Raw genomic sequence first — 11,616 nt, 5'->3', positions numbered from 1 at the left:
AGGTTTTTTTTTTTTTTTTTTTTTTTTGTTTTTTTTTTTTTTTTTTTCCTCTTTTTTTTTTTTTTTTTTTTTTTTTTTTTTTTAGCAAAACCACAGTTTGACAAAACCAACCAAAAAAATTTTTAAATAAAAATAGCGAGAGGGGTGCATGTGCTTACATTGTGGCTTTAGTGTTAGGCACTGCAACAAAATCAAAACTGCTTCTTTTTTCATGTCTCTGATAAAACACTTTAAGGCAATCTAATCACTGTTGAATGGCAGCAGTTTTAAGTTTCTGGTCTGTCCTCCTTCCACAAATTTAAGCTTTGAAGAGAAATGTTATTGTTTTTTGTTTTTTTGTTCCCCCCCCCCCCCCCCAATCACAACCCATTTTAAGATCACCTGTGTAAAAACAGCTACAATCAAAAATGAGGCACTTTATAAAAGAGTATATAGATATCTAGGCTATATAGTATTATTCATTATATGTATACTGTATATTTTATATACCATTGTAGTGTGTCACTTTATATTAAAATCGTGTTAACTGTTTCCGAAATGAGGAAAACTATAACCACAGTATGTACTATAGTTTCTGTCACTCTACTCTTATTACTATAGTATATACCATAGTGTAATATACAGTTGTAATAGAAAAGCTAAGATGCCAACAAAAAAAAGCATTTATATTTTTTCTACTAAGTTTGTGTTACTTCAAAGTTCAAAATGATTTTAAGTCTTCAACTAAAAAAAAAAAACAACAACGTATATCTCCGTTTCTTTTCCTCTGGTGGTCTCTCCTGCTGAAGCGCTCGGCGATGTGACTCAGACATCATGTAATTGATTTGACAGTCATGTGTCAGCCTCGTCTGATACACTGTTATTAAGAGGAATCCGAAGGCGGACGAGGAGGGAATATTTGCAGCTCTCTGTCCGTGTCGACGTCGCAGACCGGCTGCGTCTGTTCGACTTCTATGCGTCTGACGATCGGGCAAACCTTTGAGCTCTTAAAAGTGGGACACGAAGAGCCTTGCTAGTTTTATGTTCAGGACTCTTTAGCGCCCATCCGGGACATTTCTACAAAAAACAAGCAAAATAATTGTTCCAATTTGAATGGGGCTGGACTTGATTCGCATCACAGCAATGGCGGTTGATGGGTAAATGGTGGAAAAGCGTCCTTCACTCTAACTGGCATCTCTGTAAAGACGTGCAAAAAGCCTTAAAATTAATTCATATTTTATTTTTATCTAACTTAAATCTCTTTATCTTTTCAGGGTGATTACAGTATTGAGAAACCTTTCATTTGTAATGACTTGTGGCTTCCTTGGGAAAACTTTTATGTGACGCAGAGGCACATCGCTCTTTTCCTTTCTTCAAAGTGGGAAAGACAAGAGAACATGCCACTCAAGAAAAAAAAACAAAACATCAACCCCACAAGTTAGGAAATGACTACAAAAATGTAACAATTAAAATCAAGAAAGAGAACAAACAAGGCTGGTTGAGGCAAACAAGGTAACTTATAATTTAAAAACTCCAACCAAGAGTTTGTCAGATTTGTATTACAGCCGTTAGATACTAGCTACATGCCAGCAGTGTTTTGGGCAGCTTGCACTGAAAAGTCCTTTTAGTCTTAGAATCGTCATATGTGAAATGTTGCTACTGCAATAAAAGACTAATTTATTTTGAGGATTTTTACACATCGTCACCAGGAGAGCAAACAAATGTGAAGGGCTCTGTAGTGAGTCTTTACATTTCAAAGCATTTGACCAGTATTTGAAGCACTTCAGTAACACAAGAGCAGTAGTCTAGAAGTATAAAAGCTTTTTTTCTGGGGGGCAACTTTACAGTAGATAATAATTTAAAACTGTTTACAGTGAGATGGTGTGAATGTTTAAGAAACGTGTGTCCAGCAGTTACCTTCTTATTTGCTTGAACCTAAGGGACACCTGTTGATCATTTAAACTATGTGTGCAAAGAAGAAGGATGTAACACTGCAGTGAAATTAAATAAGCTTACTAATTAGCATATAATTACTTTCCAGTCTTGTAGCACAAAACTTCAACCAACTGGTTAGCTCAAAAATGACAGGTGGAGTTTTTGCCAATTATAAAATTAATTTAAACTTACATTAACACTCATAATAAAGCATTTTGGAACAATTACGATTTTGAATAAAGTACAAAAAATGGCAACCATATTTTGTAGCCTGTCACCCCTGAGCTTCTCTGTACCAAGTTAAAAAAAAAAGATCAAGTGTCTCCTTAGTTCAAGCAACGTAACGTCTTTTCCTTACGCTTTGATTGTGTGTTGAGTTTGTAAGGCTGTGTGTGTGTGTAAGTACGTGTTTGCGTTTGTGTGCGAGCGTGCGTGTGTGTGTGTGTGTGTGTTTGGCACACATTTGGTTGACAGAAAACAGCAAACAGGAAGGGATGAGATTTCCATAGTTTCAGCGATCCGACTCCGGCGTACAGTTCTGTTGTGGCAACACACGGCGAGCCGTCGCATCAAAGACAAAGACGGAGATCAACAGTCTGGAATGAAAGAATCAAAAGAAGGCAGAGATGTTCAAGGATAGATTTCTCACACAAGGGAATTTTTCTTATCTTCATGCGGTAAAAAGCGTAAATGTTTTTTCTCCCCCCCGGCACATCTAACGCAGACTTCCTCAGCACAGAATGTTACAGCCGATAAAGCGGTTCTGTCTAGATTATGTATTCGCCCAGGCATATTGCTTTTGTTTAATCTAGAAGTCCTGCTGGCAGCTTGAGTAAATATCACATGACGCTTGATATCTTTGTTGAAGGATTTTCTGATCGGTCTCATGGCCGTTGTTGCAGATATCAATATTGTGTGTGTTTGTGACAGCTTTATCCCTTCCACAGATTATTGTTTCTTCTTTTTTTTTTTTTTTTTACAACCACCTGAACAGCACAAAGTGTTCACTGATCTAATCTGATCATTTCAATATAATAAAGTGGAGGTGCCTACGACTCTTGTCACAGGTCTAAACGTTTGGCTTTAGATTATTTATTTGAACCAAGGTTTTCATGCCTGGACTGTTAACGCAATGATTTAAAAAAAAAATAAAAAATAAGACAGAATTTTCTGTAATCCACACAGAGTCATATAGACATACACACATCCCCACAGAGTTTTGTTGATTTTGCTGTAGTGTCCATTGACAAGCTGCGGAGCACCAATGTGGTTTTTGTAGCCAGCAACACACTTCTTTATTCAATTTTCTATGCAGAACTTGTAGAACTAATTTAAAATTCCCAACACGGATCTAGCTTTGAAGAAAATATTTTCAATAAGGTTGATATTAATGGTAAGTTCAATCAACATTTGTGTCAACGTGGAAGAATTGGGGTTTTCCTCCTCATGTAGTTGACCAGTACTGGTAAACTAGACCATCAGGAAGAATCTAAGACCACCATGGTTGGCATTTGGCTCAATATTCTCAAATTTTAATGTCTAACCCTGACTTATCTAGACATACTTCTTCTCAATGAAATGAAATATCTTCAGTTTTGATAGCAAAACACGTCTCTGAATGGCATTGGGCTCCAGCCTCAATTTTTTGGAGAGCTTGGTGCCAATAGTTTTGGAGCAGGGCTTTCTCTTAGTTGGCAGGTTTTGTCTCCATTTCGATGTTAAATTTACTTCAACGTGGAAAGTGACGGTGGCGTTCCAGCATTTACAATTAGGTGCTTTAAGTGATCCCAAACACAACCTGTTGAAAATTTACAGATTATGCATAAAAGTCAGATCCTGGCCAGAGAAACCAACCAATTTAAATAAATTATACCAATTCTGCTAAGAAGAGTGGCCAAAAACCCTGCCAGAATTTGCCAGAAGCTCTTTTATGGTTGACAAAATATTTGATGTCAAGGTACAACTTTCTATGACCAAATACAGGCATAGGTCGGAGCCTGTATATATAGTTTTGACCCTGTGTGGATTACAGAAAATCCATAATCAGTTCAAACTTGTGCACTCAAATCTTATTAAAATCATTGAAGCCATACATTGTACAATCTTTTGCTGTAGAAAGAAAATCAAACCTACAAATAAATAGTTAAAAAGCCAAAATCAATATAAAAATCATGGCAGGGACGAGTGCTTGCCAACTTCTGAATGGACATGGAGTAAACCAGGTTCTTTCTGGGTTTATAATGAAACACTGCTCTGAGGTACAGTTTATCAGAAAACAGTTACAGTCGATGAAACCAGGATAAATGGGCTTATAGAGGTTTGCATTACCGAAAGGCATGATCAGTCATTAACTGCAGCATAAATAATTACTCATGGACAGAGTATTCCCAGAGCCTAGATTTCAATTATGTAAATGCTAAATAAATAGCTGCACATTTAGAATATGATTGCCCATAGAAGAATTGGCTTTGATCAAATTTATCTGCTGATGTTGATATTAAACATGAAATGTTAACTTGAAAATAGAGCACATATTTTTGACAATCTGCACATCAATTTATTTAAAAAAAAATAAATTGAACCTTAAACGGTAATAAACCCATCTTAGGAATGCAACATGAAACTTAACGCTGCCATCAGAAATCCAGCAGCCATCAACCCGCCCACATATAAACATATAAACACCTGGCCCGCGTTTTGTCCCCTGTGCCTCCATTCATGTGAAATGGCTCATTACCAGCAGACAAATCAATTGGCCCTGCTCTCTGAACACCCACTTGTGATAATAAGAGACTCTACAGACAGCCCACAGACTGGAAGCGCAGCGCTGCCCACCAGCTTGAAGCCATGGAAAACATCAGTGCAAGATGAAAGCAGCAGTGACTAAGATCCAGACGAGGATTTTATCAGATGACTATTAACATCACGTCAAAGCATGTATCCAATCTGATTAGTGTTAAATGTTTTTTTTTCTCCTTTTAGCTACATTGAAATGTTTACATCATCATCAGGGTTTCTTTTTGTTTTTTTTTTCATAACTGTTGGGTCTGCAGCTGCTTATAAAGCCATCGTGAAGGCCAGACAATGTTCTGAATGTCTGCAATTGTCAATTTGTCATTTTACAATTCATAATGAATACTTTTTAGATTATTCTTGGTCTGAGGACTCACAGCACTCACCTTGTCCCTCCTTCCTACTGCTCTGGTTCGTTCGTAGTTCCTCCGATTTGTAGAAATCAATACTGGCGTAAGTGTTGAGGGAAGAGCCGGCACTGGTACTCGCTCCGACGTTGTAGACGGGAGAGGTGCGCTCTGCTCCAGCTTGAGTGCTCTCCTTCATGGCTAAGTCAAGGTCTATGTAGTTAAGGCCTTGTTCAGTGGATGTGGTGGAGGCTTGGGGTGGAGGCGTGGCAGACAAACCAGCAGTCTGGCCATTCTCCCACAGTGAGCAGTCCAAACCCTGCCGATGACTCGCTGCCTGGCTGCCCTCAGGGAAGAGGGAGGTAGAAGAAGATGCGTATGGTGGCAAAGATGGCGGTGAGCTAAACGTCTCTGACCGGTGGCTCAGGTGTCCCTGTTGATCACCTCGGACCAGTCTGCTGCTCTTATCAGGCGACTGGAAGGACTTGACCGGGGAAGAACCCAAACTTGCCTCCTGCTCTCTAGATAGTGGTTGACCAGAGTGGATGGCAGGTCTTGCTAAGTTGCTCGAATTGGAAATTTTGCTGTCCATGAACGGAACATCCGTCGGCCCTGTTGCCATCTTTATTTTTGTTCTGTACCCTGCGCTGCACTCTGCTACCAGAGGAGAGGGCGAGCTGTGTTCATGCCGGGCCTTGGGGGAAGCTGTCGGTGGGTCCTGTAGGGTGCTGAATGTGGACCTAACATGAGTCAGGGGTGTGGAGGATTTCCCTAAATCCATGTTGACATACTCAGCAGAGGTGGAGAGTGGTGCCGAGAAGCTGCGGGGAAGGTTAGCAGGGTTATCATGACAGAGGAGCGGCTGGTTTATGGGCCGAAGAGTTCCATGGATTATAGGCGGTCCGTGACAAGACCCTCCACTTTGTTCTTTATCGAATGCACCATCTTCCTTAAAGACAATACTTACATAGTCCCCAACATTCTGGGATCCCAATGGTGGTAGATTCTCCTTAACCCTTGGCAAGGTGTTCGCTTTAGCAATGTCTGAAGATACGCTCAAAGGACGGCCCCTCCTCTGTTGCTTTGGACTTTTACTACTGGATGCGCGCTTTTGGTGGTGACGTCCATCCTTTGTGGATGTTCCTGCACTTTTGTATTCCGCCCCTGTTCTTAATAAACTTAACCCCCGCCCACCAGATGTTGACTTATCTTCAAGGCTTTCACTGCTAGCAGAGCTGGAGGAGAAAGAAGAGGAAGACATGGAGAGCTGGCAGCCTCCTGCAGAGCCCACAGCAATTTTGTTTCTTTTGCTGTACCCTGTTCTCCCTCCCCTACCAGCACTTTCATGCCCACTGCTGTCTTTCTTTTCTTCCCCCTTGTTCAAGTCCTCCTCAAAGCGAGTATAGAGGGTATGCTGATAGGCTCGTGGCAGGGAGAAGTATGAATTGAACATTTTTGGTTGCAGCTGGTGCTGCTCAGGGTGTGAAGGCGGTGTGCTGCAGGCAGAGCGACTGCTGACAGGGGAAATGTTCATGTAGTCACTGGCTGCCCGGCTCTCCATGCTGGCTCTGCTCTCCCATATGCCCAGTCCGTGCAGGTCTGTGGAGCTGCTGCTGTTAGGAGACATGACCATGTAGCCCTCTGAGGTGGGTTGGCGGATGTGCTGAGGAGGGGACACGCTGTTGTTGGGGGTCATGGCCATGTACTCATCATCTGCCCCGGGTTTAGCGCTGGCGTCGTACATACCCATTGAAAGAGATAGTGAAACAGGTGGAGATGTCACCCCAGGTAACATTGACATGTAGCCACTGTCTACAGCTGCTCCTGTGTCTCCATGTCCCCTGCTTTTGTCAGCCCTCTTCCTGTTCTTCCCTACTGCGTCAAGCTGCCCACCCTGAACTGCTGGATTCCCTGAGCCTTGATGCAGATCTGCCCTCTCTCTATTAGCACTCTGTGACATGATGGCATACTCTTCCTCATCGTCATCATCTTCATCTTTTCTGTGCGGGGTTAGTCTTTCATGGGATGCCAAAGGGAGGGACGCCCTCTTGCTCAGCAGCCTTCGCTCGGCCTCAGACTCTCGACTTGATGAGCGTCGCAGAATCCGTCTGCCTTTTGGATGATGGTGGGAACCAAGCAGACCTTCTCGTTGTCCCATTACTATATAGCTGGAGGAGCCCTCTCCATGTGCATGATGTCCTGATAGACTTGGTATGAGCAGAGAGTGTTCACCAGGACTGGAGCCATATTCATCCGAGGACCCGTAGTCACTCGGTGAACCTGAAACAGAAACTCTTTGAGAAACGCGAGCGTAGGAGCAAATCGACATGCCTCCCACTACGGACCCAACCAGGCCACACTCTGACCCATGACCTGAACTGGAGGACAGGCTTGGTGCAGGAGAGGGAGCAGGGTTAGGTGTGTAACGTGCAAGGCTTAAGGTAATCTTAGCAGGTGTTGGAGCCCTTGTGGGTTTGGGCCTAAGCGTTGGAGTAGTTGAGCAGGATCCATTCAGGCTCGGGCTGGAACTGGCCCACGTCCCTCTGGCACTCGCTCCTCCCTCCTCCGACCTGGCTCCGATGCTGGCTGTTCGTGCCCTTGGAAAACCATGACGTGACGTGGGTGATGTGCTTGTGCTGCTGCCACCTGTTCCTGGGGTCTCAGTGCGTGCTCGTCTGGAAAAGCCCACCTGGCTTGGTGGCAGGTTTGGGTGATGACGCCGACTCGGGACACTAATGGGGTTTGAAGCAGTGCCGCCGCCACAGGAAGTTCCCACAGACTGAGACTTGCTGCGCTGACGGAACTCCTCACTCAGGGCTTTCATCGCCTCCAGCAGAGTCTCGTGCATGTTTTGAGCCACAACGGAGTCGTCCACTTGCATCCAGAACTCTCCGGGGCCTGTGATGGCTGAGCGTCCCACCTCGATGAAGAAGAAGTTCTCTGAATGGCCACACCTGCGGACATTCATCAGCTGCAACACCACAGTGGCCACATCCGAGTTGAGTTTGACAAAGTTGACTGTCTTATCAGTTAGGCACAGCCGATAGATGCCCACCAAGTTCCTGGCATGTCCAAGACCTTTAGGCCAAACCTTGACTTGCCATACCTCCTTAAATGTCGGGATGGGAGATGGAGAGCTACACTCTCCACTGCTGCCATAGTCTTCTGGGGTTTTACCTGGGAAGAAACAGAGCAAAAAACATATATTAATCAATTACACCTCTGAATGTAAAAAAAACCAAAAAAAAAACACCGAATTTGATTATTTATTGTCTGTCAAAAAAACTTTGCAAAATATGTCTCTGCCTAGCAGCTGTGCTCTAGCCAATTAATCTGCATCACTTTAAGCTCCAGCAAATAATAATTATTTATGTCCTAAGAGGCTTAGAATAAATTAGCTGAAAAGTAATACCACAGTGGTACAAGTGATCGTTATTTTTCAAGGTAAATGCAGATATGTAGTCGCCAACAGTAAACTAAGAATTAGTTAAAACTTAATTTTAACTGAATTAGTTGGTAGTTTTGGATATGAGTGATATGGCTCACCACCACCACCATTTTTTGTCACATAGTTTCTGTTGATTATTTGTATGTCCAATGAAATGGGATGTGACACCATACAATGTAAACCCTAAAACAAAAGTCACAACGCAAAGCTAGCGACGCTAAAGTTGGCATGAAATTCGCAGGTTTTGATCCAGTGCCAAATTTAACTTGTTTTTCATTGGATTAAATAAATCATTCTGATTCACATTTATTAAAGCACATTTTGTGATTTCTCTTCCTTCATCCCCTGAGAGCCACACACAGAAAAACTGTGTTGTGTGTAGGAGAGCTCAGAAGGTTGGCTAGTCACATTGCCCACTCAGCATTTCAACTTTGAGGAGTTTATCTGTTATTTTTTTCCTATACTTCAGTGGTTCAACTTGACTTTTTGAAGATCTTTGTCTTCAAAAAGTCAGTAAAAATACTGTTACTTGAAAAAGCACAAAATTAGTAAGCTGTTATTTCCATTTAAAGGTTTTAGAAACACTAAAATAAACATTGGCCAGAAGTTCTTACAGCTTTTTAAACAAGCAGCATCTCACTAGAATCCATGTTTGTCCATCATACCGTCATGCTGTTTTGAAATAGTATTACAATATTGAGTTGGATTTTTTTCCAATTGTTTTTCTGTTTTCTTACAAACATGTTTTCATCTAAGCTCCGTGTTGGAAGCAAGAATATCCAAAATTCAAATGTAAAAATTAACAGGATGCTCCTCCAATATATAACAGAGAAACATAGGGGTTGTTCGCCAATCTCAACCTCAAAGTCTCAATATTAAAAAGTGCTAATCAAGACTGTGAAAAGGTGTAAAAAATTTCAAAAAAGAACCAGTTGAAAAATATCTAAAATGAAAATATTTCCTAGTATACGAGGAAGTTGTGCCACTGTTAAGACAATCGCTACAGAGGACCCAAATAAATAAAGCAGACAAAACCACTGCTGCACTGGTTCTGAATCTGAATAAAAAAGTAGGTGCATGACAGGTATTTCAAAATTGAAAATGAAATGTGTTAGAGATTGACATCATGGGCGCTTGCTTTCATGTTAATATGGACCAAAATCTATGTGGACAACTTCCTTTTAAATACACATAAACCCAACATTATTCAAACGCCTTTTTAGATTTTGGCTTAAGTTAATTTTTCAGTACCACGTTTTCCAGCCTGAAAGTAATTTTAAGTGACAGATAATCCATGGAGAGTGAATAATAATCACCAGTCATCACCAAAGATAAAACATTAAATACCAGAAAAGAAAAAAAAAATTAAGTAATTACCAACATGGTTTGATGGCTGCAATTCCGATAAATATTTTATTAACTGATTACAGAGAAGTGGATCAGTAACGCACGATATGCTATTTTTGAATAGGAAAATGTAAACAAGACATGAACGCATAGATATATTTGCACATACACACACTCACACACACACACACACACACACACACACACACACACACACACACACACACACACACACCACCGCTCTATTGATGCTGTCCCTGGCAACAAGATGTGGTCTACGCACTACGCTCTGAGCGCGTATCTGCTCAGGCTTCCACAACAACACGTCGGAGAGGGGCAAGCCCATCAGTCTACACTGACTGACTGAAACGCATGAAATGCAAAGGGGAGGAGGGCAGGTGGTGGTGGTGGTCTGCTCCCATCATAAGGATAACAACGTAAACACGAGGGTAGCCAACAGAAACATAATTTCCAGTCAGATGCCGTCCCAATCCTGCCTTAACCGCGCCGCGCCGCACAGCGCGAATGTAGGTTATGCGAACGGCAAGTCAGAGCTGTGCAGAAAAACAAAAACACAGGCTGCAGCGGAGTGCACCGCGATAGGCTACTACTATATGATGCATCCCTTGGATGGTTGCTATATGCCCACTGCGTCATGCAAAACACACCATCGTGCGAATGCGGGCTTCATTTTAGTCAGAAGAGGCAGCGGTTTTCCCTCGCTGTACGCACGAACAATTAAATATGCATCACATTATTATTATATATATATATATGTTTTTTTTTTGTTTTTGCCGACTGGAATTGATCCTCTATGTTGAAGCTTGGTGAGATCGCTGCACAAACACATAACGCATGCCGCCCGTTGCGTGATGGTCTACCCCGCTCAGTCAGATGAACCACCTCCTGTCTTAAAAAACAGTCTGATTTACGGAATACAATCAGATTTAAAAATAAATTCAACACACAAACGACTAAACCACACCTGCAGTAAAAAATAAAAAATTAACAAACAAAAAAAAAGAACATATTCTAACAATACAAGCTGGGTTGTGCTTTCTCTTTTTTTTAACAATCTGGAATGGGCGAGACATATATATGGAGATCAATCAGCCTATAGGACAGGACAGGCCTGATGGAGAAACAGACAGTGGGAATCACAGCCCACGCTTCATGTCTTACAGTTGCACTGAAGATCCAGCATGGCTTGGTACCACTCATTCTGGACCTCCTCGCTGTCCGCAGCGATGGCAAAGCTCTCGCTGCGGGTGTAGAGCACGATCATGTGCTTGTTCTTGGAATCCGCCCGCTTGTTGATGTTGAAGCAGGTCTCCAGGTTCAGGACCTTCTTGGGCACAGGTGATTTACTGCGGAATTTCTTTTCGTTCTCATAGTACTCAAGACGAGCGGGACCATGCTCCGAGGCCGCCCTCAGCACGAAGAACCGCCGGTGCATCGATTTGTGCTTGCGGAGGTAGCCGCTTTTCTGCACATCTTCATAGTTCTGCGGCTCGACCGCTTGGCTCTCCATGACCAGAGCAGCGCGATGAAAGCCCGGTTACGCCGTAAAAATCTCAGGGAAAAAGCCGAAGTCCATGTGTTCTCCTCATTTGTCCTGCTGCGGCTACATCCCTCTCGTCTTCTCCGCGCGCACGCTGAAAATATCAAGCATGTGTGCGGGGGATCAGGACGGGGGAAATCAGCCGAAGCATGTTTTTGTATCTGGCATCAGCTGCAAGGGGAGCAAATGAGGGATGAGGAGGAGGT

At 42.6% G+C, this 11,616-nt stretch overlaps 1 protein-coding gene across 1 annotated transcript; it reads right to left on the bottom strand.

Annotated features, from left to right (window-relative positions):
- Positions 1 to 2,108: 2,108 nt before the first annotated feature.
- Positions 2,109 to 11,610, bottom strand: LOC106938919 (insulin receptor substrate 1-B). Its single transcript, XM_015021123.1, has 3 exons — positions 11,032 to 11,610; positions 5,094 to 8,231; positions 2,109 to 2,510 (listed from the first exon to the last, which is right to left on the bottom strand). Exons 1-3 carry the CDS (start codon positions 11,378 to 11,380, stop codon positions 2,503 to 2,505), a joined length of 3,495 nt encoding a protein of 1,164 aa, XP_014876609.1. The 5' UTR covers positions 11,381 to 11,610; the 3' UTR covers positions 2,109 to 2,502.
- Positions 11,611 to 11,616: the final 6 nt, after the last annotated feature.

The sequence above is a fragment of the Poecilia latipinna genome, unplaced genomic scaffold, assembly GCF_001443285.1.
Source record: "Poecilia latipinna isolate Pla-1442-1.1 unplaced genomic scaffold, P_latipinna-1.0 Scaffold2727, whole genome shotgun sequence".
In the NCBI taxonomy this organism is placed as follows: domain Eukaryota; kingdom Metazoa; phylum Chordata; class Actinopteri; order Cyprinodontiformes; family Poeciliidae; genus Poecilia; species Poecilia latipinna.
Note: the sequence above shows the minus strand (reverse complement) of the source record. Positions and strands in the feature narration are given on the sequence as shown.